General features: G+C 38.6%; 1 protein-coding gene across 2 annotated transcripts in view; it reads right to left on the bottom strand.

Annotated features, from left to right (window-relative positions):
• Positions 1 to 23097, bottom strand: part of USP7 (ubiquitin specific peptidase 7) — a 72320-nt gene that overhangs the window by 26279 nt on the left and 22944 nt on the right. The window contains exons 1-6 of one of the 2 annotated variants that reach the window (XM_072024134.1): positions 18936 to 19050; positions 14469 to 14573; positions 8455 to 8653; positions 6944 to 7082; positions 6129 to 6217; positions 5337 to 5445 (exon numbers count right to left, since the gene is read on the bottom strand). In XM_072024134.1, the coding sequence (XP_071880235.1) occupies positions 5337 to 5445; positions 6129 to 6217; positions 6944 to 7082; positions 8455 to 8653; positions 14469 to 14511 (579 nt within the window). In that variant the 5' untranslated portion in view covers positions 14512 to 14573; positions 18936 to 19050. Of the gene's footprint in view, positions 1 to 5336; positions 5446 to 6128; positions 6218 to 6943; positions 7083 to 8454; positions 8654 to 14468; positions 14574 to 18935; positions 19051 to 23097 lie in introns of those variants that run through there. The other variant, XM_038187080.2, reaches the window with a different exon arrangement.

Here is a 23097-nt window from a genome sequence, read left to right as displayed (position 1 = left end):
CACTCCAAAAGAGTCTGAAAAAAAATCTTTTACTGTAGTGTAAAAATATTAATTGTCTCGAATCACTCTTCTTAGAGCACAGTGGTTAAAGGGATCAGAACAGACTCCATTCACGGGAACGTTATCTAAATAGTTAAACTCCACCCTAGAAAAGTAAATACACCGAAGCATTCAAAACACATGAACAACTTATCACGCTTTGTATGCCTATGCAATCATCACAGTAGGACCAGATACACCGAACAACACTATAGGATTTTAAAAATAGTATTGCTTTTGTGCTTTAGCTTGGTTCTGTGTGAATACTGCCATCTCCATTGGGGGAAAACAACACATGGAAGTACAAACAGCATCAATCAGGAACACAGAAAGGGTCTACGTGCAAGAGAAGGATGCCAAAGGACACTCAGATTCTCTGATACATTCCTTCCTACTTAACATCACCAGTGGTAGCAACTGAAGTAAAAGCTCAACAATTCAATTCACTGATTCTACCAAACCAGGAAGGATTGCAAGCAAAAGTTACACAACTAGACCAACAGGCCTTCAGAAAGTTTGAACTGGCAGTGAAACGAGATTCATTGAAGAAATTGTACACCAATATATCTAGGGAAAAGTAACAGCAAAGAAAAGGTATTGACTGAGAAATGCTCATTTAAAAATTGTGACTGTAAAAAGAAAATAGAGGCAACTTCGAAAGGAGATAACACTTGAAATAATAGACTCTGATATTAAGTAGTATAAGAGAAACATCCTGTTAAGAAACAGGAATATTGCCAGCTGAGTTTTTGCCTGTGAAACAAGAGAAGCGTACAGCTTTGTGCACGAAGCACTGAACTGGACCTCAGCTCCTCTCACTCCATTTCTGTCAGCCTAGATTTCAGATGTGTTCAGCACATCCACCCTGCGCCTTATGTTCCCTGTGTACAGAACGAGGTTGGGACTTCCAGCGTGTTGCTCAACTGCTGGGGTAAACACATTCGTTGTTAACACAAATGCTCAGTGCAGAGGTAATGGGAGCTACAAGACAGACATTAGATACAGACACGGCTGACAGAAAAATACAACTCAACGTCAAACAAAAAATGCCAAAAAAAGGCTATAAAATATGTTAAGATATTGACTGGCCAGTTAATATTTAAAAATTTCTGAACGTCCACAATATGAGTTTTCAAACATGCAGAAACAAACACTTGAAGGATGAGAACTCTATGAGACTATCAGCAGACCAACCACAGTAGTAAGATGAAATAAAACAAACTGAAGTTCCTTCGTAACTCTTTACTGAAATACTGATTAGTTTGGCAAGGAAAGCAAACCCCTGACATTTGGATTTTTAAAAAAAAGTTAATTATGCAACAGTAAAGCAATGTGATAATTCACGTCATTTTATTTATTTTTGAATTTTATATTTTACTTTCAAAATTTAGCAGTAAACTGAGATAATATAAAGCAAAATCATGACTGAACACTAGTAGCATTTAAATTTACATTTGTAGTTAGTTGTGAACTACATTGTCAAGAGCAATGTCTACAGACCTAGAAGGGCAAACACGCTCAGGCCCCTTCCCAGTTGAGTTCCACACATCTCCAGGAACGGAGACCCACAAGCTCTCCACACATGCTAACATCAAGTTTGACCACCCTGATTGTGAAGCACTGTCAGAATCTTGCAGAATTAACTTAACCTCTCCCCAACCCCAGCTTATGAACCCTTTTATAAGCTGGTTGTCACTGGCCCAAAGAAGAAACAGGAAATACCTGAGTGACCAAGTTTCAAATCCATCTTTCAAATCTAATCAGCCTGTATTAATTGTTTTTTATAACTTGTAAACAACCACTCATAAAAAGCAAAAATTTAAGAAGTTACTTGCTATGTTTAGGCAAACAGGATTTGAGAATCACATAAGGAAAAAAATCAAATGTAACTAGTGCAGATACATGTTCTTAAAATACTTTCTGTATATATTTGTCAATAATAAGTATTTGAATGCTATTGTCATGAACATTCTTTGTGACAAACCCAAGGTGATACTATAACAGGCTAAAAGTCAACCTAGTGGTTGTCACTATAGCTATCTCCTTCCAAAATGAGATAAATGGGAGTTCAGAATAGTGTGATGATTAAACAAAATCAGGTCCTTTGCATTTAGTTCTTATTTGGTTTCCTCTTGTACCATCTGGATGACTAAATCCTTTCCTGTATCTCTCAAATAATATTAAATCAATTATTTAAAATTTATTTATAATGACTACATTCCAGATGCAATTGGATAAAAACACCAGTTTTATTTCTTCTGAAGTTCTAATATTTTACTACAGACTGACATCTAACATACAGCCTGCCTTTGTTTTTTCCTTCTGTATGTGCATATAAGCACAACTGAAGAACACATCTCAAAAAGCTTAAGTGTTTCTTCAAGCTAAAACAAACCACAATCCTTTACAAACCTTTATTTTCACGTTTAGCCCTCACAAACTTTGAGAACTTGATCTCAAGATCAAGGAGTCAAGCATTTTGATCCATTAGAAAAAAGCAGCATCTTTAACACCTGAGAAGTTCCCTCAGGAAATGAACACACAAGAATGACAGGAACATGTAGAGGCAATGGCTAAAAGCAACAGACTGGGATACAAGGAAAATTTTAGATTTTTATGTCGTAAAAGAATGCTACAGACAAGCTTGAAGACAGTGCTTAGAGTCAAAGACAGTGACCTAAAGAAGGGAAGAAAGCACTGTGCATGACATTTGAAGGTATGGTAAGATATATTAGCTAAATCATTAGCTAAATTAACGAGAGTAGATCGGGGAGAAATGTATTGCACCTATACTTGAGATTTTAGCATTGTTATGTAAATGTTCTGCAACATGCTCACAACCTGTAGGGTATTTTTCCAAGAGAACCAGCAAAGAATTTTAAAACTGACTGGCTGAAGCAACACTGACTGACTGGCTGGGGGCACTGATGACAGGCACAGGAAACAACATGAAGTGGTCTGAGACCAAATCTGGACTCCCCACTGTCCCTTGTTAGAGTAAACTGGACTTAGGTGCGCATTACCCGTCACAAAGATTTATTCCCTTTATTCCTGCTTTCTTCCCTACCACAGAAGCCACCTGGCTGCTAACAAAAGGAAGTTTCGTTTCAAGTACCAAGGAACCCTCCAACTGCTGTTTGGAAACAGAGCAAAGAAGGAAAGATGTCTGCATTCATCCTCTCCCACGCTTCATCAGAGGGTTTGACTTCCCATAAATATACGCTTGCACTTGATATTGTTCGTGCTTTCCCAGATCTATTCCTAACAACATTTTCTCTGTTAACAAACCTCTGAATAACAGCAATAAAAATAATTATTTCTCATAAGTATAAAGGATTAACAGAAATAATGGAATTGGTGATAATTAGCTGTTTTTAAAGGAACAAATTTGTTCAAAGTGAAACATGAATTTCTACAACATATTTATTTTATTTTTTTTTTTTTTCCCCAGACCAGATAGGTAGTGATTCTTCTTTATCTGTAGTGACAGCAAGTGAGTACCAAAAACTGCCTAAAACAACCACTATTGGTTCTTTTGGTTTGGGGGACTCTGAAAATCTGAAGAATAAGCAGAGAATTAGGCATCCAGTACCATCTCCATTAAGGTATCTGCAGTTACCAGCTAGTAAATTAAGCTCTCTCATATGGTTGCTATCCAGATATTAACAATCCCTAACAGCTGGTATTTATCTTACAGCCTGGGGAAGAAGTGCAGGGGAATGCCTGAAAAGACTAGTTCAATTGAAACAAAACTGTATCACAAAAAGCGTTTCGTCACAGAGCAAGTTTTCTTTGTGGTACATACTGATTTACTGGCTGCAAGACATTCTAGAAAGGAAATACTCAATTGGATTAGATGTAGCCATTATAAAAACACGTTTTTCTTTCAAGAAATATGAGGTTGTCCAAAAAAAAATAAAATGCACAAACATTACGAATGCTGAGCAAAAATCAGGCATTATAACAAATGATAAGCTGAATGGGTAAGTTACACCTCTTATTAAAAAAAAAAAAAAAAAGAAGAAACAGGTGCACGACATAAAACAAGTCAAGTACTTATTTCTTGTGCATAGCACTGGTAAAACCTCAGTTACAGTCTACTGAAGCTCAACATGCCATTTTTTTGCAACTCTGAAGAGTAAGCAGCACACTGTAAAAGAGAAAAAATAACCCCAACTGGGGCTCTTACATGCCACTGTCTTATTATTATTTGTATCACAGTGAAGAATAGGTATAGGAGAAATAGGTACTGGAGAAGAGAAAGCTTAATGGAACAACCTAGCACACACAAAAAAGAAGTCAGAATTCTTCATTTTCACTAAGAGATACAACAAGTGCAAAAGGCAAGAACACAAAAAACTTAGGTAAAACTACAAGAACAAAATACAACAGAACACTAAGAACGGCAAAATAAACTTCAAAAATAGTTGAGAGTGAAGTGTTTATTATTATTATTTGTAAAGAATAATAGTAACTAGTAACAGTAGAAGGATAAAGTAGGATCAATAGGACACTCCAATAAACTAAATGGTACCAAGTAGTATGATCTTCTAACTAGCTACACTTCAATAAAGTAATTTATATTTTTTACCCCATTAAGGCTACTGCACTGTTTTGAAATTACACATTATCTTGTGCATTTCATCCTGTTTCAGTGAAATATTTATTAAACGCATAGTCAAAAATTTTACTCCTTCCAGCAAAGAAGTACCATCTGCAGTAAATAAGAAAACATATGAATGAAGCAAATATAAAAGCTGTTTAAATTGCTGAAATTATAATCCTTTCCCATCACTACAAAGATTCAAACCACAACAGTAGAAAATTCAGCTATACAATATAAATTAAAAGACAGAACAAATGAACCTCACAGGACACACTTATTTATCTTTTTATGTTGTTTATGGGCTGAGAAGTCATAAGTAAGTTTTCTAGTTTAACTATTTAAAGAAAGGAAAATTACTTTCCTCCCATCTGCAAGAAGTAGAATCAGTCTTCGTTTTCCCTTCAGCAGTTCAAAGCAACGTTCGCACATAAGAAAGTCTAGGAAACACCCCTTCACTCAGGTTTTTCTACCAGGTATTCTGACTACATTCACAAAAAAAACAAGAACTACACTCAAACTCGAAAAGGAAACTTGGTGTTGAAGTGCAGGAAGCAAGACGTGCACCAGCATGTCACCACTTCCATAATAGGATAAAGGAGGCAAAAGGAATAGAGATGCATTCTGAAGCATTTAAATATAAATGTTCTGGATATTTCAATTAGCAATGTCATTTTTTCCACATACTAATTACCTTTCGTAGTTGATTTGTGAAAAATAAAGTCTGTAACAAACTGTTCATGTAACAAGTTGCTCCCTGGTTCTTCAAGCCAACATATCCCGTGTGCTTCTTTGAATCCCACCTGGAAAACAGCAGTTAAAAAAAAAAAAAAAGAATTTTATTAACTGTAAAGAGCACTTCTTCTAAGGTAGCACTGCTGGTATGTATCAGCTACTCTTCACTATCACTTAAGGTTCAAAAAAACAGACTACATACGCTTTCCTATTGCCTGCCAGTATATCTTTGAAATTAAATGTTTTGATGCTAGATTTTCTTTGTCAAGATGCTCTATATGGTAGAAAAGATATTTATTATGAAAGTGTACTGAAATCCAAAGCTATCCTTTTAAAAGCAAGTCTGCATTCAAGTAGAATGAATTTGTTTAGAAGTGACGTGAAGCAGAATGACTCAGACAAAGCAGTTTTAAAACTGTAAACCAAGGGAAGATAGATAGAAGAGTCACCTGACTGTATCTGAAATTCTTATCAGTTGTATCAGAAATATAGAGGCTACATTAGCAGACACATTAAATCACAAATTAATTTGTACAGAAGTAAAAGTTCTACAACACTGTAATATAAATTGAAGTTTAACCTTGACAAAAATGTGTATGACCGACGAAAAATACTGCTTGTGAGAAATAATCAAGTAAACGTGACAAAGTAAATGTCTAATAAGCTACAACTATTAATAACAAAGTACTTGAAAACCTCAATGATGTAAAAATATTAAAATTAAGAATTATTTTTGAACAAAGATACTTACGCCACTCCATGTGGAGCATCTGCTTGAACGTAGACTTCGAAAGTAACTTTGTCCTCTTCTATAAAGCCTTTTTCAGGATCAGTAACTTCCTGTAAAACCAGAACGACACAGGAATATGAGAACTACAGAACTTCTCTATATTACAAGATGACTGTTGTGAAGCATCCAGTTAGACATTGCTTAATTTCCAAGCCTAACCTACCAGTAATAACAAACCGAAGGGAAAAAAGAAGAACATTGGCAAAGCTGTTTTTCAGCTTAATACACTTAGTTCTTTTTTAATGTCTCAATACAGGAAACTTGTTCCTGGCTTTTAAGGTTTTACAGTACTATTTCAATTTCCTGTAGATAATAAGAATCGGTAATCAGAAGTTGGGCTTCTACTTGAAGAACATTATTCCAGCCAGATGAAAGATTAGAGGGCCAGCCTTTGAAAAGGCTTAAAAAGCTGTCTCAACTTAAGATAAGCCTTAGCAGTATTATTAGTGCATTAAAGTATCTTATATACATATACAAATAACTCATGGAAACAGAAGAAAGTCTGCATTGCTTCAGAATGATGATGCCACTTCCCCCTCCCCCCCGATAGGCATTCAGATACACAGAAAACAACAGTGAAGGAATGTTTATGTCATACTGAAAGTAAAATCGACCTATAATAACTAAGTACAGGAATTCATACGAAACTGAAAATAAATTTTCAGCAATGATTAAAAAACAGCTTAAAAAAAATCTATAGGTATCTCAGGATCCAGGAGTGCAAGTTCAATATTGTATCTATAATGTAATAGATTAATGTACGTCCAAATACTTACACTCCAGGCCATGAAGTTGGAAAAGCCCCAGTCATTTTCCTTATGAAAGAACAAGTGACTAATACGACGGCTGAATGATTTTTCATCATCTTTGTAGTTTATTATCTTGAGAACTGCTTGCGCGTGACAAGACCACGACCTATAAACACAGAAGAAACATTTGAAACTCATTCAAAACCAGCTTTTTATAGTCATTAAAACATTTTGTTAGTTGGTTGGTTTTTTTTTTTTGGTACCTTACCTTCACATTTTTATTTTTTCTTATTAGATGTTAAGATTTGGTTAATTATTTTCAAGGGCATGAATCCCTGGGGCCTTCTGAGGGTGCATTATGAACCTGAAGCTGCAACAGAGGTTCTCTTAAGGCAACAACATTACTAATAAAGTACTGCTGGGCAAGCACAGGTAACAGTAGTTTAAGAAGCTAACTGATCTCAAGATAAGCTATTTCTAACCTACTTCAGCACAGATGGGTAAGCCAACTGAAGGTGGTCTTGGTGTCTCCAGAGTGTGGTAACTCAGCGTCTAAGGAAAAGAGGAGATTCTTCTGCGTTCCCTCCCACCAGATAAATTCCCCTATCCTCTTAATCTGTCTTCAGCAGCATTTCATTGTGACCAGTCCTGTTTAAATTCATCTCGCTTATGCAAAATGATCAGACTGAACAGTTCAAACAATGCCTTGTCACTGTCTCATACAGTGGCATGAGTGCTCCATCAGCTGTGCCTTGTTTGATATACTTTTAAAGATCACATTATTCTTTCCCTGTGATTAAACGTGTGTGAGATGAGCATTCACCTTTTAGGTTACAAAAACAATGTGAAAAAACAACTGCTGTTATGCACTGAGCTGCAAACTGTGCAAGATTTCATGCAAGAATAAAGTTACCTTACTGGAAAAGATACCTTTGAGACATCTGCTCTCTAGCTGGATAAGGTGCAGTAAATGCCTAGAAATTTGTATTTACCTTCCTAATTTCCTGCATTATTTGCCAAAGGGGTAAAAGATAGCCAATTTTTTTTGGCATAAAGGAATCTGAGAACATGTCCATGTCCTCATATTGGCCAATGAGAAATGAACTCTGTTTAGGAGATACCTCAATGCACTGTTCTGCCTCAGCTGCTAAGAATTACCTGCTCATGCTATTTACAGGCAGGATTTATAGCTCAGCAAGGCTACTGAAACTCCAGAAGCTCTTCAATTTGAAGTAAACTCAGGACTTCTCACATGCTAAGACAACTGTCAAAGACTTCCCTCCAGCAATCAAACAGATATATATATAAATTCTACCACAAACTTGCCTAAAGACTTATATGCCACTTTTTTTTTTTTTTTTTTTTTTTTGATTTTTGAAGGGGGGGCGGGACAGGACACAACTCAAAATCTGACAAGCATTCTTTCCTCTCAAAGAAAGATTGGTAGATATTTCTTTTTCCACAGATGTCTTCATTTCTTGCAATACAGATTAAGTAGTATCAAATGAAGACTTGTAAAATAATTAAAAGTGTCTTACGTGGAGTCGGATTCAGCATTGCACTGTAGGAAGAATCCTACACTTTTTTGGTGTGGTCTGTCCGGGTAGAGTCGTGGCATAACCATGATCTTCCATGGCAAATTCCGTACAAAGCAGGGAGGACTGAGAACTGACTCGCTCAATCTGTTGAAGCGTTCGACTGTAAACTGAAATGTTGCTTCTGATCGCCAACTTGTATCTGTAAAGTACACAAATACATGCAGAGAGCATTTGAAAGATCTGATGGTTTGCCCTTCAAAATAATTTTCAAAAATCCTGCAACATGGGTGTGTATTCTGTAGTGAGATTCTGAAAGCAACCAAAAGTCCAAAATCCAGTGTCATTTAACTCTTTAGCAACTGAAGTTTCAATTTTCTTATTTTGAAAAACACATTGCAACAGCATTCAGGAAAACAACACTGAAAGACACGTTCCTTCTCTACTGTTTCTTCTTACATCATTTTATTACTAGAATTTGCTACCACTTGAGTTTCTTCTAAAGCTGTAGGTACAGTAAGACAGAAATATTGAATGCGTTACAAGAAAAATCACATCCCACTACCTCCCCTTGTTCTGCAGTGTCTTCACAGATCAGTTCAAGTCAGTTGTTGGCATGAACCAAGACATTTGAAGGATTTTCACAATCTGTTCTACTGGCCTGTCGATACCAAGTCACCACTTAGCTGGTTTCTGCTTGCAAGAGTATTTTTTCTAAAACAGATCAACCTCATACTTTTCTTTGAATTTCCTATCAGATAAATGAAGAATTTTTTCAAGACTAGGGTCCTGTTGCTCTTTGTTGTACGCTAGTTTTAGAGATTTTTAGCGGTCTAAAAGTTAAATCAGACAGTTTTTAATGTTGCTTATTTTGACACACGAACTAATTTTGCCTTCTTCCCACATCCCTGCTTCTTCATATACCACAATCTGTTCCACTTCTGTTGTACAAAGCTGTAACAGGGTGCTGGAGACTGCGACAGCTTCAGGAAGGCACAAGACTGGGCTCTTTTTTGTTGTGACATGCCTCATATTGCATATAGGGAGAAAAAACTTGCAACTTCTCTCAACATTTTCACAAGGCAAGGAACACGTACAGTGCGTGCACGTGACACTCCCCTCCTTTTACTTTCATGGCTCCAACTTAACATCTGCAGAACATGGCAAGATTTGCTTCTGGGTGTGGGGAAGTACGAGCAGCACAGGGGGTGGCACACGGCATGCGGGGTCCCAACGTTATTCCCACGTCACCCACAGGGGTGCAGAACTGGAGCAGATGTGCCACATGCAGTGACACCCGAAGCCAAAAGCACTGAGGTACAAGGAACCAGAAACTGGACCATGAAATTAGTGACAAGGTGCACAGTATACAGCAAAGGTTGCATTTTGGTACTTGCAAAGCAGTCTTTCACTTGGAATGCTTTGTGTAACACCAAAGATTGTGTTGAATGGTGCTTTTTTTTTTTTTTTTTTTTTTTTAAAGCAGGCAAGTCCTGGTTGCTACCTTGTTTAAAAAACTAAACTCTTTTGATTACAACATGCAACAGTGTAAAGATTATACACTTCACAAAGAAAATTACCAATTTTGTCCCTAACTGTGCAGAAGCTTTGACAGGTTTCATTCTTCGCCCTTGCAAAATGGTTTTCTTTCCAAGCAGTTATTCTACTGCTGAGTTTGATCTTGGCAACAACAGTTGGTCTTATTATCCCTAAGCTTTCCTAATTAGATCTCAAAAGTAGCAGCACTACAACAGAAACCAGCCAACCGATCTGCTTCCTCTCCCCTCCACACCTGTAATAGTCTTGGTAATACTCAGTGCTCTCAGCTTCCTCAACAACAGAAGAGTCCAAAGGATTGCCTTCTCCTCCTTTTCCCTACATGCAAGTATAGCTAACCAGTAGTTTATCACCTACTTTGCACCTGTTTCCTACCCATTTTACTCACTGCTTGTTGAGAGAATTCAGGCAGCTGCTGTTCTACGAGCAAAACAGCTCCACGCTTACAAGCTTCTTTGCAGACACAAAGAAAATCCTTCAAAGAGTTAACAATTTAAGAATCAGTCTTGCATCATGTTTCTCAGAACAGCTTGAGAACGCCTTCCTGTTCACTACCAAGATCAGTCCTTCTGGACTTGATTTAGGCGTCCGAAAACCGAGCAGACCAAGTTTGCTTTCTGCCTCCCTTAATGCAGCTTTCAGAGCACTTCAGTACAAGGATGCAGCAGTGCTGCCACGTTATCTGCTAAAAAAAAAAAAGGCAGCCCACGCAGCATCTGCAGATGCTTCAGAGCAAGTTTGCCTGTATTTCTTGATTTCTTTTCAGGAAAGCCTGTGTGTGAGACCTCACCAGGGAAGGGCACTCTTCTCGGTAGAATATTTGAACAATCACCAGAAACCACTCCACAGAAATTCAACCTTGCAGCAAAGGTCAACCCTAAAATAGGAGTTTCTTTATGAATACAAACAATCCCTAAAAACAACCTTATTTTCCTTCTAGAAAGTCTGCATTTTTAACAAGTGCAATTGATTAAAAACAAGAATTGTATTTAAAAGAAATTTTTAAATGCTAAGTCTGATTAATATACTGAGCACATAAGCAAAACCTTTATTCAACACCACAAACATATCCAACAACTTCTAATAAAAGGCTGCAACTGGCAGCAGGATAATTTCTTAGTGACTAGCAAGTAAGGCTTTCATAAATTATTGAAATACAAATATGACACATGAACTTAAACACAAGACAAAAAGAACAGACCCAGCTAACAATGCCTGCTGAAATTCCATGCAATGGATTGTGTTTGGTAGGTGGAAAAGGTTTGGTCACCAGTGAGATGAATGTCACGCTTAACATTGTGATATAACAAAGATCCTTCAAATCAGAGATCCAAATACAGAACATGATGCGTTTCAAGACTTTGTACATGTTTAAGTATTTTTACCTTTGAGAAAAGCAGATTTTTCTCTTAGTAGATGTTGCTACCTTTAAAGTACACTGGGCTCATTAAAATATTTTGAATGTGAATTATTAATGGAGAAATTGACTGGATATTCTCTGAATATTTCAATAGTGATCCAAATACAGCATGCAATACTAGCATATAGCGAAGACTTATGCTTCTGAAACCCTCCTAGCCTCTGTAATTCTTCACCAAAATGAGACTCAGTGGGTAATTTCAATGCTGTGAGTTTATTTTGCTAGGGACCTTCTGCTTGAACCTCAGCTTCAGAGGGAATTTATTCTATTTACTGGTTGGAATGCTGATGCACTTCCAAAACAAATTTGATCAGAGCCCCCTTTTTATTATTTGCAAATGTATACATATATTTGCAAAACTGCTATTCCACCTCACAAGGCTTGGTTCATGGAGTCCTTGTCTGTACAAAGCATGGCACACTCCTTCAGCTGGTTCTTTTTAATTGCCAAGACATCATACAGGGCAACACCAGGTTACAGTCAAACCCCTTGTAAGAATAAAGCTCTGTCTGTAAGTCCAGTTGGCGGTCCACTGCTGCCCCCATCACATGTTACAATGCCAACAGTGAGCTACCTAGCAAAAGGGATGAAAGCTGCACATTTCCCACTTCATCAGCATATTTTTTTTTTTGTGGTCTAAGCATGAGGAAAAAATCACCTTAAAAGTTTCCTGAACTCAGAAATTCACTAGAAAGTTGGTCTCTATGATCCAGTAAGCAGCATCAACATTTTATCCTGCTTTTCACTGTTGCAGAAACCATTTAACTCACTTGTGAATATTCTTACTGAGCAGTGTCTGAATTCTCTTCAACCATTGCTTTTCAGCTCAGATTGGTCTCACTGCTACGAAAAACAGCAGTGGCAAGCAGCATGTTTAAAGAGGCCAGTGTCTCCTCCCTGCATTTTTCCTATCTTGTGAATCTCCCACGCTGTCCATTATGCATATATACCATGCTGCAAACCAGGATAGCCTAGGAACAAACAGCAAGGCAATTGCACTGATGTGTAAGTAATGCAACAACAAGCAACTAATCTGGTTTACAAGGCTTGGAAAGGGCATCATTCACTTATGTGATGCAAGTCTTCAGGAATGTTTTTGCAATTATGTTTTGCAATAACCCTACTTTCTATCTGTGTCAATGTAGAAGTATCATAGCACCAAGATGTATCCAGACACTCCTTAATCAAACATGATAGTCAAGAACTACCAGAGTAGTGCTAAATCATCACATTTTACCCCTGAAAGGTGTCCCACAGCAGAATGGACCAAAGCTCTTGACCAAACTTGAAGTCCACCAAGACATTAGTACTGCCACAAACACAGAAGCTTTCACAAGCCTTTTGCTGAATGCTTTCAGATACTTCTTTTCCTACAGCAGCACACTGATTGTCTGAGATAACTCAAATATTTGGTAGATGACAAACTGTGTTACTGTAGCTTTTTGATTAAAAAGTCAACATCGTTCTGAATGAAGAGAGGTGCATAGCTGATTACTTGCCATCTTTGATGCAGCCTGGGCTTCAGTAGCTGCTTCAGCAGCTTAACTTCCTTTTGCTTAATTTGTGCAAGTATATGCGGTCAAACATCTGGAAAATTTTTTGTAATAACTGACCAATAACATTAGCTACTGGCTACACTGGTTCACTGCTATCAGGTTTTCTAGCTATAAACCCTTTTACCAAGAGCATGAAATTTAGAGCCATCCTTGCCAGTCAATCCACTTGATCTCCTCTTGCTACCCAAGTACCAAGACCCAAAAAAAGATGCATAACATCTGTTAACAGCAGGTATCTTGGTTTTGATCAAGACAAAAAAAAATCTCTTTTAGTCTTGGTTAATTACTCTTGAATTCCTGATTTGAGAAATCAAAGGCCCCTTGAATGACAATCAACAAAAACAACAACAAAAACATAAGCTAAACAGACATCATGTTTACTTTTTTGCAATAATCTGATCTTAGGAAGCTTTACCTTTACCAGTGTTACAGAGGCAAGTCAACCATGAGATGTGTCTGTCTTGAATTTAAACCGTATTCTGTTCATGGAACACTACCATTTTCTATCAGCATTCCATCTGCTATTAGGTTCCTTGAATACATGACAGCTAGCACTTTTTTTGCCCTTTACGCTCAATTTGTGTTTTGTTTTTTTTTTTTCCTCAAACAAAAAACACAAAACACTATCCACAAATATTTCAGCATGTCTTTGAGTACGTAAGACTTCCTAACTCGCACAAGACAGCATGAGACAGAAAATCAGAGAGGAACAGGTCCCATTCGGATTTTGTCTCCTTTCCCCCAGTTTAATTTTTAGTTCTTCGAAACAGGAGCAGTTTCTCCTCCTAATATCTTATGATAAGAAATAGTATTACATACTTTCTTCACTAGATATAACAGATTTAAGTGAATTAAAAATGTGTTATCTTTCTTTAAGTAAGGCTATACATATCTACTTAGAGTAGAAAAAAAGTTTACACCTTAGTTTTTATTTAACAAGCCAAAGAAAAATCAAAAACCTAACTGCTTTCCCCTTTCATTAACAGGGCAGTAGTACAGACTCGTTCCCTTGCAAATCACAAATGAAAGTACATGAGAGTTTGGGGGGAGAAGTGTTCCTCAGACGAATAGTTAGCAGTGACTGATCATAACTGATCACAGCTGCCACCTGACAACAGCGTAGGACAGATAAGGACTCTAAACGTCCTGAAGGGATTGCATAACTGACAAAATTACAATTCAGCAAAGCACCAGCTGCAGTGTGTTTAAAGGAATATATCACAAAATATAACAACAAACAGTATCACTTCCTGCAATTTTTAAATGAATAAAGAAAAACAAGTAACAAACCCTCAGATGCCTAATCCTACTGTATAGCTAGGTCATAAGAACACCTAAACAGAAAAAAAGCAGTAACTACTGAGGCTTTGATTTTCTAGTGAGCTGTAGTTTAGAGGACACACAAGACATGGAGCATTTTGTTCTTAAGCTCCTAAAAATAAAGAAGTGAGCAAGCTGCATGTTTTCATCAAATATTTACATACCATCTTCCATGTCTTCTTCAGTGTTGTTATGTCCATCAGCCATTGCTACATTCCCATTAATGACAGGATTTTGAGTAATTCTTGGAGGATCATCTGCATCTCCAGCTAACACAGAAAAATAAAAATATGTATATTATTCAGCTGTATTAACATTTCTATATCCAGCAATGTTTACGAGATAGACAAGACACAAAAGGCACGCTTTTTCCTGCAGAGCAGTATCCAACTGAAGCTGTAGTGCAACTATTGCATAGGTATACATCTAACTGTAAAATTCCTCAAAGAGATAGACACTTAAGGATTGAGCAGAAAGTCCATGTTAATACAGAACACAAATATAAAAAACAACTTGGTTCTTAAACTTGCAAATGGCCTTACACTCAGTATTTCTTAATCATGTCTTGTAAAAAAAAATGAACCTTTAAATGGCTTTTTTTTCCTGCCATTCCACCTTTTCATAGATATACTTCTAACATCAGACATGTACATTAACAATCTACTTCAAGGCTTCTTCAGTGCCACTGCTTTTTAAAGGAAAACTAAACATTTAATCAAAGTTGTGTTTTTAAATCTTACTTGGAAAACTTTGGAAGGAAAATCCTTTCCCCTCTCAGGATCATCTTAGAGGTAAGATTTTCCAGTTTCTAGCCACTATTGCGACTAAGTTTTTTGCTACTAAGTTTTGCTACGTTAACCATTTTAAACATGTAAATGCCACTAAAACAGGAGATGTGAAACAACTCTGTGAATCATAGAACAGAGTTTCAGAGATGAATTGCTTCAGCATCTTCTCGATGAACCCAACAACAGAATACCACCTTCCTGCACTGCTCTGCACCAGAAGCTGACTGATCACTTCAGCACAGTTACTGCCATGTGCTTTTCCTCCATATACATTCTTGAACAAACTCTTTCCCATTACGGAGTCAAAACCTGGCCCCCCTTTGCTGCCAGCCCACGGGCACACATGACCCCAGAGGAAGAAGCCCGTGGGCAGCCCCCAGTCAGCGGCCACCCGGTGCCTCCCCGCGCCCCGTCAGCACCTTGGACAGCAGCACCCGCTTGGCCCGGGCACCCACAGCCCCCAGTGCCCAGGGGAGGAGCGGGGCTGGGCGTTTTGGGGGGATTGGGACAGGGGACAGGTCACTCGGGCCCCTCCTCCACCCGCTGCTCTCCCTTTGCCTGTTTCGTGCCAGAGGAGTGACTAGAGGAACGCGCACTCGCTGCACCATGCTCACCGACCCTGGACGTCCTGAAAAGCCAGAGCTGAGGCCAGAGCTGCTGCCAGCTCAGTGAGAAGCAAGGTAGCATTGGGCTGCCTCAATCCTCCCATCACGTTGGGTGTTGCTGCCTCCTTGCAGTTCACAGTACAGAAGGAAAGAGACGCAAACGACAGGCGTTCCTACCCTGGTGTTACTGCAGCAGCAGCTCTGCGAGGAAACCCACAGAACAAACAGCCTCTGCCTTGGGCATCAGCAGAAACCCACCTGAGGTTTGTTCCTGGACCAGACACAAATGACCATAAACTGTGACACTGACCCCTGACTATCAGAGGCCTGGTGGGTTACAGCACATCTCACCGAGGCGTGAGTGCTATTTAAATGCTGCAGACGCACAGCATGCAGTGCCCACACTAAAGCGTGTGCCTTCCTCACCTCTCCTGAGAAGGACGATAGCAGGATCAGTTATGAAGCAAAGTCTGGGTTGCACTAGACAGAGGTTTGCAGAAGATTAAAGAAGCCCATGCTGGTAGGCATCAATACCAGCAATGCTACAGCACAGAAAGTTCAAATAAAAAGAACCCAACTGCAACAGAATCAGGGAGGGAGAGGTTTAAACTGCTGTAATTCAAGAAGAGAGTGACAAAAAGGAGAGTAAAAAGTACAGATCGCTAAGTTTATTTCCACAGCTTGCTGCCTTTTTTTTTTTTTTTCTTTTTTGTTTAACAGCACGGAACAAGCCTAAGAAGGAAGCCATCCATCCTCTGGGTCACTTCTCCTCCCTGGGAGCACCCAGCCTGCTCGCAGCAATACTGCTGCTCACACACCGAACTGGAACAATCAAAGCCCAGTATCAAAGTTGCCATCAAGCTAACTTCATATCCAGAAACAAATTGAAGCAAACCGTTGAGGAATAGCTGGTTCTTCACCAACAAACTGTTTTTCTCGCAGAGAATTTAAATGTTGAAATCATGTTTTATTGGGAAATATCCGTCCTTAGCTAACTCTAGAGCTGTCTGTGAGATACCGCTCTACGATCCGCACGACCGAGAGCAGCATGCAGGGAGAAAACACAAGCTATCACAGCAAAAACAATCAACTGAAAAGATACAACAGATGCAGCTTCTGAGAGATACTACTTAGTGATAAGATAAACTGAATCACAATGCATGCTGCTGCTGCTTCTCCTGACAGATATTGACACACATTTTGTAACACAGCCTTCAGATAGGGAAGACAGATAATAGTAACAAATGTTTTCAGCTGCTGTGAATAAAGGAAGTTTATGATTTCTAATAAAACTCAACAATTACTGTAAATGCTTTGCACAAAGCAAACACAGACCTTGTTTAAGAGATTTGCTAGCAAGCAGTACGACAACATTTGTTTTTGAACCAAGCAGTGAAAACTGAGTATTGATGTCTTTCTCTGTTGTCCTTAAGAGGAAAGAAATGCCAAATTACACCAAGATTTAATTAAAAAAAAAAAAAAAAAACACCAACAAAAAACAAAACTTTTCTTAGCCTCAAGCCAAAGAGTTCTTAGCATTATACAAGGCCGGATGAAGAAAAAACACCTGTCCACACAGGTCAGGAAGGCCTTCCTCCTGAACACACTGCTGTCTTCAGCACAGCTTAAACCACGTTGGGTCAACACCACCCAAGTCATGTCACCCATCAGTTCCTAGACCAGAACAAACAGCTGTAATTGTATCCTTGAAATAAAGGCACAAAACAATCAACCAAAATTTAACATAAACCATATAAATGAAGAAGGTAGTACAACAAAGCATAAAATGGCCTTATGAATAAAGAGTGTCTTCAACTCCTGAAATACAGTACTACAAAATACTAAATTACTGTAGCCTCCAATACTTTAGACAGTGTCAGTAAAGAACACTTGTTTTCTATCTCCTAAAATGCAACACTTACAACTGTTTAGATATTGTATTATTAGAAAAAGAAATGTAGGACATGACAAACAGTGATGACAAGTTAAACATTGAGGGTTGTACACAGTTTTCTATCTATTCATGCTACTGCACTACTAAGAAACAAAACAGCTCCGGGTGTTCAAAGAGGGTTTCAGCAGTTTGGAGGTTCTGTTAGCATCTGAAAAGACACACTTCAGATACTAGCAAGTTTGAGCAAAACAGCTTTTGCTTATTTTCTGAAAGATCACGGATGCTGAAGTGAATCAAGTCTAAGAAACTGGCGTATGCAACCAGAAAGACAGTGGGACATGACAGTACAGTTTAGGAAAGTGATGAGAAGCAAGTCACCTTACACAGATAAGTTACTGGATCATACACAAATTACTGTGCATCAAATTACTGTGTACTCATCACTCATTAACGAAGTCTATCACTAAAGAGTTCAGATGAAAGCCTGAAAGCAAAGTGGTTATTCGAAAGTCAGAATTCTCTGGAGCTGCAATTATGCCCAAGGATGCCAGCTCTTATGAAAAGGATTTTTTAAAATCTCCTCATTATGGACAGTGACCTCAACATCAACATCGGTAAATACAATGTTAAGTAATCAGAATGAAAATAGCAAAATGATTGAAAAAGCCTGGACTCAAGAAAGCTCTTCAGATGGATTCAGCTGGTTTAGTAGGATGAACTCAGTGTCACTGTAAGATGTATTGCTCTATTGTTTTACTGTTCACAATGATTCAAATCTACAGGGAAAGAAAACTCAAAAAATGTTGTATTTTTTTCCTGTTTATGAGAAAGCAAAAAAAGATTTTGTCAAGCTAATGTGGCCTCTGAAACAATATGAGGCCTGTTATATTCATACTGAAAAACATGGAGAATTTCATGCATCTCCAAGATACAGGATAGGTAGCTCAGCAGCAAACGTGCTTCCAGTCACAGGTAAGCAAAAGCCATAGACTGACCCCGCTACGGCAGCAGTTAAGCTGGTAGCAGTATTCTGCCATAGTTTAAGGCTGACAGCAGCGAGCTACTAACCTCACAGGTTTCAGTCATGACTCGTGTGATACCAAGTACTCACATTTTGAAAGATTACAGTGCTTCTCATTAGCTTTTGGATCTGGCAGCCAGAGAGAAGAAACTGAAGCAGTCTCTGTAGCAGGTTATGAAAAAATTCTGTTTCCTTTTGAGGTTAAACAGACCACGGTTTTGGAATAGCAGTGACACTAAAAACTTATGGTTTATCATGTATGGTTGCCTCATGATGGCAACCACCAGCATTGACTTCCCCGTGTCTCTACGGTTCATACAGACCTCAATGCAGAACCTCCATGACTACTCCAGAAAGGACAAGCAAGAAGCTCTGGCTTTTACAAGGCAAAAGGAAGTCCTACGGCTGCTTGCTACTGGCAGCAGCCTCAGGAGCTGCCCTGCAATGCTTCAGATGCAGGATTCTGCCTTTATGGGGAGAACGGTGAAAAGACCAGCCTTTCTCCCCCACTGCTGGGTGTTCCAGAACCTCAGCCTTTGTTACTTCATGGAAGGCTTTAAAATGCCTTTTAATACCTTTTAAAAACATAGACTATGCAAATCTCACTTAAAAATTAGTGAAATCAGTCTTGCAGCAGTCAGATTACACCAGCATCAGAGGGTATCAACCACGTGCTGAACATAAAAGCCTAGGCCAACTTTCCATCTCAGTGCCAGAATTCATTGGACCACTTGAAGTTGGAAAAGGACTTTCTGAGGCAGCTTTGCTGAACTGCTGGTCCACAGTGCTTATCACAAGTCCTTTTCAGTTTAGGGAAACACGGTATCTTTACAGGATTTTTTAAAGTAGCTATATTAAAATGCGTTAGGGAGTACATGATTTAAAATACCACTATCATATTGATAATACCACACAGCTGAAAAACAAAAACAAGCAAAAGCCTCACCATTGCTAGAAATCATCCTGAAACAGAGCTCAGTGATTTTAAGTGCTATTTTAAATAATCATGTCTTCTGCCACCACACCGACCTCTACTAGACACTGATGAGACCCATTCCAATAACCTTAAAGAATATTACTTCTTGAAAGCAAACAAGAAACTTCCAACAATGTGAAGAAGATGAAAGAATAAATATCCACCTTCCATGGGAAATGATTGTGCAGACAGGTTACTTCACAGCCCTCTGCAGCAAAGATTCCCCAAACCATAAGTGGTGTGCAGGAAGTCTACTGAGTCAGTGGAACTGGGTTTTATACAATTACACTAGAAGTTTACAAAAAAGTCTGTGGGTTTCCAGTGACCTGCTCCCCAGGAGCCTGGAAAGCCCTGCTGTGAAGGCAGCGTACCAGGCACCACTCCCAGGAGGCAGGGGGTTAAACACACAGCAGACACAACCAAACAAGTTGCGTGATCTCAAGAAACTTAACTTACAACACCCAATCTTTGAACAACTAGAACTGTTCAAAGAAAAGATTTATAAAATATTCCCCGGATAGAAGAAAGCAACCAGCTTGCTCTGGAACAATTCAGTCTTTCAGAAGTGAGAGAAAATATTTGGCCTCTAATCCCTACCTGCAGTTAGCACACAAGCACTACTTCTTACCTGCACAAAGGGACTCAGGAGAAAGCAAATTAAGCAAAAAGCGTGCTACAGCTCCATTTTTTAAGGCACTCTGAGGTTGCTGTAATGAAAACGTGAAAATGCAACAACCAATTTTGGTACTTTGACTGCCTTTCAAAAGGCATCCAAAAAATAAAGCAGGTGTCACCCCAAACATTTTCAAAAGATGGAATAAAGAGATGGAACTCAAGTCGGCCAGGTAAAGGAGGAAGGAAAAAAAGTAGCTATATCAGTAAGATCCTGAAGACTGATGTGAAGGTATAGATTGTTGGTGCTACAGATGTTTCCATGACTTGTAAAAAAAAAAAATCATGCAATTACAACAAAGAGTTTTCATATTAGCAATATGGTGGGCGATTTGTGCCCCCCCATTTTCTTTTAATTTTTATATTTTTCCTTCCCTTTTTCATTACTTGATTCATTGTCAAACGGTACTGTGTGCAAGCCCTTAAACTAGAAAGCTATAAAGGACACTAAGTAAAACCTAAGGAGAAGCATCAGAAGGCAAGAGGCGAGCTCGCACGTGAAGAAACAAAGGTGTTGTGGTCACAGGAGGAGAAATGACCCGTAGTGAGGGAAGGAGTCACAGTTTAATGGTCCTTGGTGCTTTCAAAATTTGCCTTAGCAAATTTAGTAGAAAGAAAATAGAAAAGACATTTATTCACTAAAGAGAGAACAAGTAGCCAATGTTAGTTCCTTTAAAAAAATAGTTATACAGAAGTCTCTTGCCCTGTAGCTGTCATCTGAAACAAATAATTATTGCACTATTGACTGAATTGCAAATCCCCCACAGTCAGAGACGATGCTACACAAGACAGTAAATGAAGAAAACATTACTGGGATGGGAAAACTTCCTGGAAGCAGACTCATCCCTGCCATGCCTACAGAACATTTAACAATGACTAGACAGACAGTAATGCTGTAGCCACCGCTTATTACACTGATCAATCATTATATTGCTGTTGTCTTGTATTCCTATCATTATGTCTGCCTGTTAAAGAGAACATTTTGACAAAATACAGGATGGCAAGAGTGTTTTTATGGCATGTCAGTGTACCTAATGAATCCAAAAAGGTATGATCTTAGTAAGTTACAGGATTGTTACATCCTCAGATAAACCAGAATTACTCCCCTAAGAAACTTCTGAACACCAAACGTGCATGAGAGACACATACCATGGTAAATAATATCTGAAACGTCATCCTACTAAGAAAGCTATCATTACTTGAAAGTAAAAGGGAGGTACAATGGAACTTCACAAATAGAAAAGTAGCTGAGAACAAACAGCCTACACAGAAGCGATTCCCTAAATTAGGCAGATAAATGAGTTACTGCAGCAAATTGCTTATCTTTAGAGATAACATTTTGTTTTGTAAAATGCTTATCAGTATGCTGAAGCCTTAAAAAGGTGACTAATTTCTTATAGACATATATAAATCATTTAAGGTATTATCAATACAATTATTCAGTGGATCAAAAGCTGCCATTTAAGAAGTCACCACACCTCCCCAAATTTACTAAACCAAGCAGTGACTAAATTACTGCCAGCTTTCAGCAGTTTAACTCATCGCTTTATGAATAATTCAGTGTCAAATGAAAGACTGCATGAACCAGAGTTCAGCTTGGACACTAGCAACACACCTATAATTATCCAACATATTTACAACTTTATACTTCTGCTGGAGCAGTTTCTACAGATTGCTTTCTCAACGTATTTTAAGAAAATTTTCACACACTTTTAAAGCTCAAAGTGTTTAATAACTTGGGGTACGCAACAATACCAGCGTGAGTTTTTTCTTCAATACAGTGATATTTCTCTGAAAGATGCCAACCTCTCACTAACCTGTTTTTACCCCTTCCACAGTGCCACAAGCTCCTCAGCAGTCATCTGGGCAAGACAAAGTCTGCTGAGAATCACTCCATAGTTTGTTTTATTAGTCTGCTGAGCTTTGCTAGCTTAGGTTACACGTGTAGAAAACTACTGGACCTGGAAGAAAAAGGAAAGACGACTGCTTCTGGCTCCTATGTAGTACTCAAAACAGTAAACAGAACAGTTGACAAGACAAATAATTTTCTTTCACGACACGGAAAGGCTGAAACATCAGAAGTATCATGACCTATTACTGCAACAACCACTGGACTTTCACTGCCTTCTCTTCACGCATCTAGAGGAGCACGGCTAGAGAAGCAACCATCCTAACTCGTTAAGTCTTGTCTCTGCGCATTCCAGAGATGATATAGCATGATTACATTTTTGCTGAAGACAAGGCACTTGATCCCAACCTACCGAACACACCCTAAACAATGTGTTTTTCCAGTATCACACCCCTCTTCATGTTTAACTGCTCTACTGACTAATTAATTGACTTATCTCTTGCAACAACAAACACTAATCTCTTCGGCAATCATCACTAGAAGGGCTGAAAACCTACTTAAAGAAAAGTGAACTTCTAACATAGGGAAAATGATGCATTCTCAACTGAAGCCAGGGCAGTCCAAGCATCATGGAGCACTTCTGTTTACCTGTGACGCTACACTCAGCATGCCGCAGTGCTGTGATCACATTCTTTGTGCTTTAAAGAGATACAAATTAATAATTAAATAAGCTTATTTGGGTAGTACTATGAACGCATTATGGGGCTCGTGATTATGCTCCCTTTAGCCTGATAAACTTCTCTTTCAAGTTTAGAAAAGCATACGGCTCCACCACCTGAGCCAGCCTGATTTTGACCCATCAGTCAGCTACATACATACCCAGAACTCACCTCTGTATCATCTTGGCTGATTACACTTCTCAGATTCTAAAGTTCTGGGGTATTAAAGCAAAATACCACGGCTGAATTCTTGCTACATACTTAGAGCA

Source organism: Anas platyrhynchos, chromosome 15 (assembly GCF_047663525.1).
Source record: "Anas platyrhynchos isolate ZD024472 breed Pekin duck chromosome 15, IASCAAS_PekinDuck_T2T, whole genome shotgun sequence".
Lineage (NCBI taxonomy): Eukaryota > Metazoa > Chordata > Aves > Anseriformes > Anatidae > Anas > Anas platyrhynchos.
The sequence above is the reverse complement of the archived record's forward strand: the minus strand, read 5'-3'. Positions and strand labels throughout refer to the sequence as shown.